Source organism: Palaemon carinicauda, chromosome 44 (assembly GCF_036898095.1).
Source record: "Palaemon carinicauda isolate YSFRI2023 chromosome 44, ASM3689809v2, whole genome shotgun sequence".
NCBI classification, from domain to species: Eukaryota; Metazoa; Arthropoda; class Malacostraca; order Decapoda; family Palaemonidae; genus Palaemon; species Palaemon carinicauda.
This window is the reverse complement of record NC_090768.1, coordinates 53,398,196-53,402,118: the sequence shown is the minus strand read 5'-3', so window position 1 is coordinate 53,402,118 and position 3,923 is coordinate 53,398,196. Positions and strand designations below refer to the sequence as shown.

Here is a 3,923-nt window from a genome sequence, read left to right as displayed (position 1 = left end):
GATACCATTATTAGTGATTCACTAAAACTATCTCCCTTTACACAAAGAAAAACATTGAATAGTTAAAAAAAAAAAAAAAAATTAGTTTCCTCACTAGGCCAACCCTTAAAATGTAGAATTTAAGAGCGTGAATAGAACATGAAGTTACTGCTACGTTACAAATATTTACTAAAACTATACCACATTTCACAAAAGAAAACATTGAATTGACAGTTACGTAAATAATAAAAAATAAAATCATCAAAATTTCGTCCCTAGGCCAATCCTTAAAATGAAGAAATTAAAAGCGTGAATTGAATATGTTGAGGTTATTGCTATGCTGCAAATATTCACTGAAACTATACCACGTTTCACAAAAGAAAACATTGAATGAGTAACAAAAATAAAGAAAAAAACCTATAATCAAAGTCTAGTCCCTAGGCCGACCGATGAAATTCGGAATTTAAGAGCGTAAAATCGTACATAACGATTAACACTGTCCACGATATCTTTGTTCTACGATTACGCCAAAGATAAATGGATCGCTGTAATGTAAATACAAGTCTAACAAAAGCTATAGGCGCAATAATTTCACTGTGGCCGTCATAGGGGATTTTACGGAAACGCTAAAAAGGGCTTTAAAAAGTCCGTCGTTAATATGTGCTAATGCTTACATGGTAGAAGTACTTGTCGGGCGAAACAATATATATATATATATATATATATATATATATATATATATATATATATATATATATATATATATATATATATATATATATTCTTAGAATGTTGCAAGTTAGGAATCTTAATACTACATATATACATAGATTTAATAAAAAAAAACCTTCAATAAAAAGGTTGTAAAATGGATGTCAACAAATATCTACAATAGATCACATAGAATTGGATACATATGACGCGTGGAAACCAGTCAATATATCGATCAATAAATAGTTGCCTGAAGTTTAAATTTTAAATCTCTCTCTCTCTCTCTCTCTCTCTCTCTCTCTCTCTCTCTCTCTCTCTCTCTCTCTCTCGTCATATTCAATGACAGCAAATAATTGTTATGGATGAACAAAGGCATTAATGAAACAGTCCGGTCAGTATTAACTTATGCATCAAAAACTTTGAGCCATACCAAAGCCTTAGAACATAAGCTAGATACAACTTGAAAAGCTATGGAAAGAAAAATGATGGGAATAACACCGAGAGACAGGAAAAGAAATGGCTACGAGGGCAAACTAAAGTGGAGGATATTCCAACAACGTATAAGAAAAAGAAATAGACATATTGGAGACAATGCAGAAGAAGCAGGGTAAGGAAGAGAAGATAATGGATGGATGAACTAAGAAAGTTTGTGGATGTGGACTGGCATAGAAAGACCATAAACAGACGCAAGTGGAAGGACATGTCTGAGGCCTTTGTTCAGGATGCCTAGATCACAAGCAAATCCTGAAGACACACCAACATATATTATAACAATATCATCGAGATGAACAGTTCTCTTCAGTGCAACTTCGCTATGTGTTAATTAACTAATTAACAACAATTTCGTTCACATATCATAAACCCTTGAACTGAGAGAGAGAGAGAGAGAGAGAGAGAGAGAGAGAGAGAGAGAGAGAGAGAGACTTATTGACAGAACTACATCATGTGAGAAAATAGTTAACTAAGAAATGCATCATGAGAGAGGGGGAGAGAGATAATAGTACTATATGTGAAAGACAACATAATTAACTAAAAAACATCATGAGAGAGAGAGCGAGAGGGAGAGAGAGAGAGAGAGACTAATTGACAGAACTACATTATGTGAGAAAATAGTTGACTAAGAAATGCATCATGAGAGAGAAATAATAGTACTAGATGTGTAAGACAGAACCTAATTAACTAAGAAACATCATGAGAGAGAGAGAGAGAGAGAGAGAGAGAGAGAGAGAGAGAGAGAGAGAGAGAGAGAGAGAGAGATTTAACTGTTCATTCGATGGCCTATTCGCTACAGACCTTCAAATTCCTCAGAATGTATACACTTCCCTTGAAAATTCAATTCAACAACTTCCGTGTTCCCATAGCGAAATTAGCAACCAGCCTGTTGAATACACTGGGGGCGTAGTACATTGCCAAATAGCACATTTGGGCGTGTTAGAACCCTACTTACGCCCACCAAAAGAAATGTTTGTGTACTCAATTGCTTAACGCCAGTATCACAATAGCAGAATTGAAGTTTATGCATATGTAACGATAAATGGCGCCAACAGCAGTCAATTTGCATAAAGGGTGTCAATGCTTGCAACCACGCCGTTGCTTTTTGTTTGTTTTTGGACAACAGAGAACACGCAATATCATTGTAAACAACTGAACATACGATATACATGTGTCACACCGCACAAAGCCTAGGCCTATGATACACCAAACAAAAGTATGCTTATTGTATATACGACAATGCAAACAAGGCCGCGTATTTCTAAACTATTATTATTCTTATTATTATTAATAATAGCTAAGCTGTAACCCTAGTTGGTAAAGCAGGATGCTAATAGCCCAGGGGCTCCAATAAGGGGAAAAAATAGCCCAGTGAGAAAAGGAAATAGGGAACTGAAACTACAAGAGGAGTAATGAAGATTTAAAATACGTTTTTTTAAGAAGAGTAACAACAATAAATCAGGTAAATGATATCAATGATAATATGTCCAAGAATTTATTTTCCTAAACAATGAGCTCCAACATTTGACACAGGGACGTGTTCTGGCCCAATCTCTGGCCCTATTAAACCGTACGTGGGTTCCTAGACATGCACATCTGCAGGAGGTGGAAATACCTCTTAGTCGAGACAATAAAGAGAGAGAGAGAGAGAGAGAGAGAGAGAGAGAGAGAGAGAGAGAGAGAGAGAGAGAGAGAGAGAGAGAATGCGTGTGTAGGAGGATAAAGAACTGAAGACACTGAAAAAAAGAAGGAACGAGTGAAAGTTAAAACCTGATTTTAGGTGGGATTCACACACGAGTTGCATGTCTCACAACTGTCAAAAATATGATTAAATAGACAATTATAAACAGATGCATACAATTCGACATCAGCTTTTACAGGACCACCGCCCCTCTCTCTCTCTCTCTCTCTTGCTTACTCTCTTTCTCTCTCATCGATTGATTAGCAGCAGACGACGTGAGTTTCCGTTTTCTGTTTAGCAGCAGACGACGCGAGTTTCCGTTTTCTGTTGTGAAAGGACCACCTCCACCCTCCCCCCTCCCCTTTCCTTTCCCTAGTCGTTCACGACCTCTCTAACAGGGACAAAACTAAACATTGGCACACTTACTGGCAGTCGTTCATGATTTCCTCCTGGGTCCTGACTTGCACGGGGGCGTACTTTTCCACTTTGTCTTCGTAGTTGCAGAAACATTTGGTGATCTTGTCGTCGAAGCAATTCACCAGGTCTTCTAACGAGGTCGATATCGTATCCTTGAAGTTTTCCGCGGTGTCCGACATGTTGTCCGTGAAATCGTTGTCATTTCTCTCTGGGGTGTCGCTGGTGGTATGAGAGACATCGGTGGGATTACAATTCGTATCTATGGACGATTGAAAGTCCGAAAATTCGTCCCACTCATCCGTGTCGAACTTCGCGAGAGGTACGGAGACCTCGAGCTCGGCCATCTTGCCTTCACACAACTCGACCATTGCGTCAACTGACAGCTAGCAGCTCAGGGTTGCCAGATTATTTCGACTGGATTGTCGTACATGAGCCTTAAAATTGTCGTTTTTCAACCAAAATTATCGTACACAGTTTCAATATAATTATTAGGGTGTTACATGATTGACTTATTTCAAAAGATTTTAGTATAATTGTTTAATTAAACCCACACACACCTACATTGTTTATACCTTAGGTATGTATCGTACATCGTACTGGACCTAAAATAATCGTACATGTACGATAATTATCGTACGAATGG

General features: G+C 37.7%; 1 protein-coding gene across 1 annotated transcript; it reads right to left on the bottom strand.

Annotated features, from left to right (window-relative positions):
• Window positions 1-3,270: 3,270 nt before the first annotated feature.
• On the bottom strand, window positions 3,271-3,661 carry LOC137634113 (fasciculation and elongation protein zeta-1-like). Its single transcript, XM_068366337.1, has one exon. It carries the CDS (start codon window positions 3,646-3,648, stop codon window positions 3,286-3,288), a length of 363 nt encoding a protein of 120 aa, XP_068222438.1. The 5' UTR covers window positions 3,649-3,661; the 3' UTR covers window positions 3,271-3,285.
• Window positions 3,662-3,923: the final 262 nt, after the last annotated feature.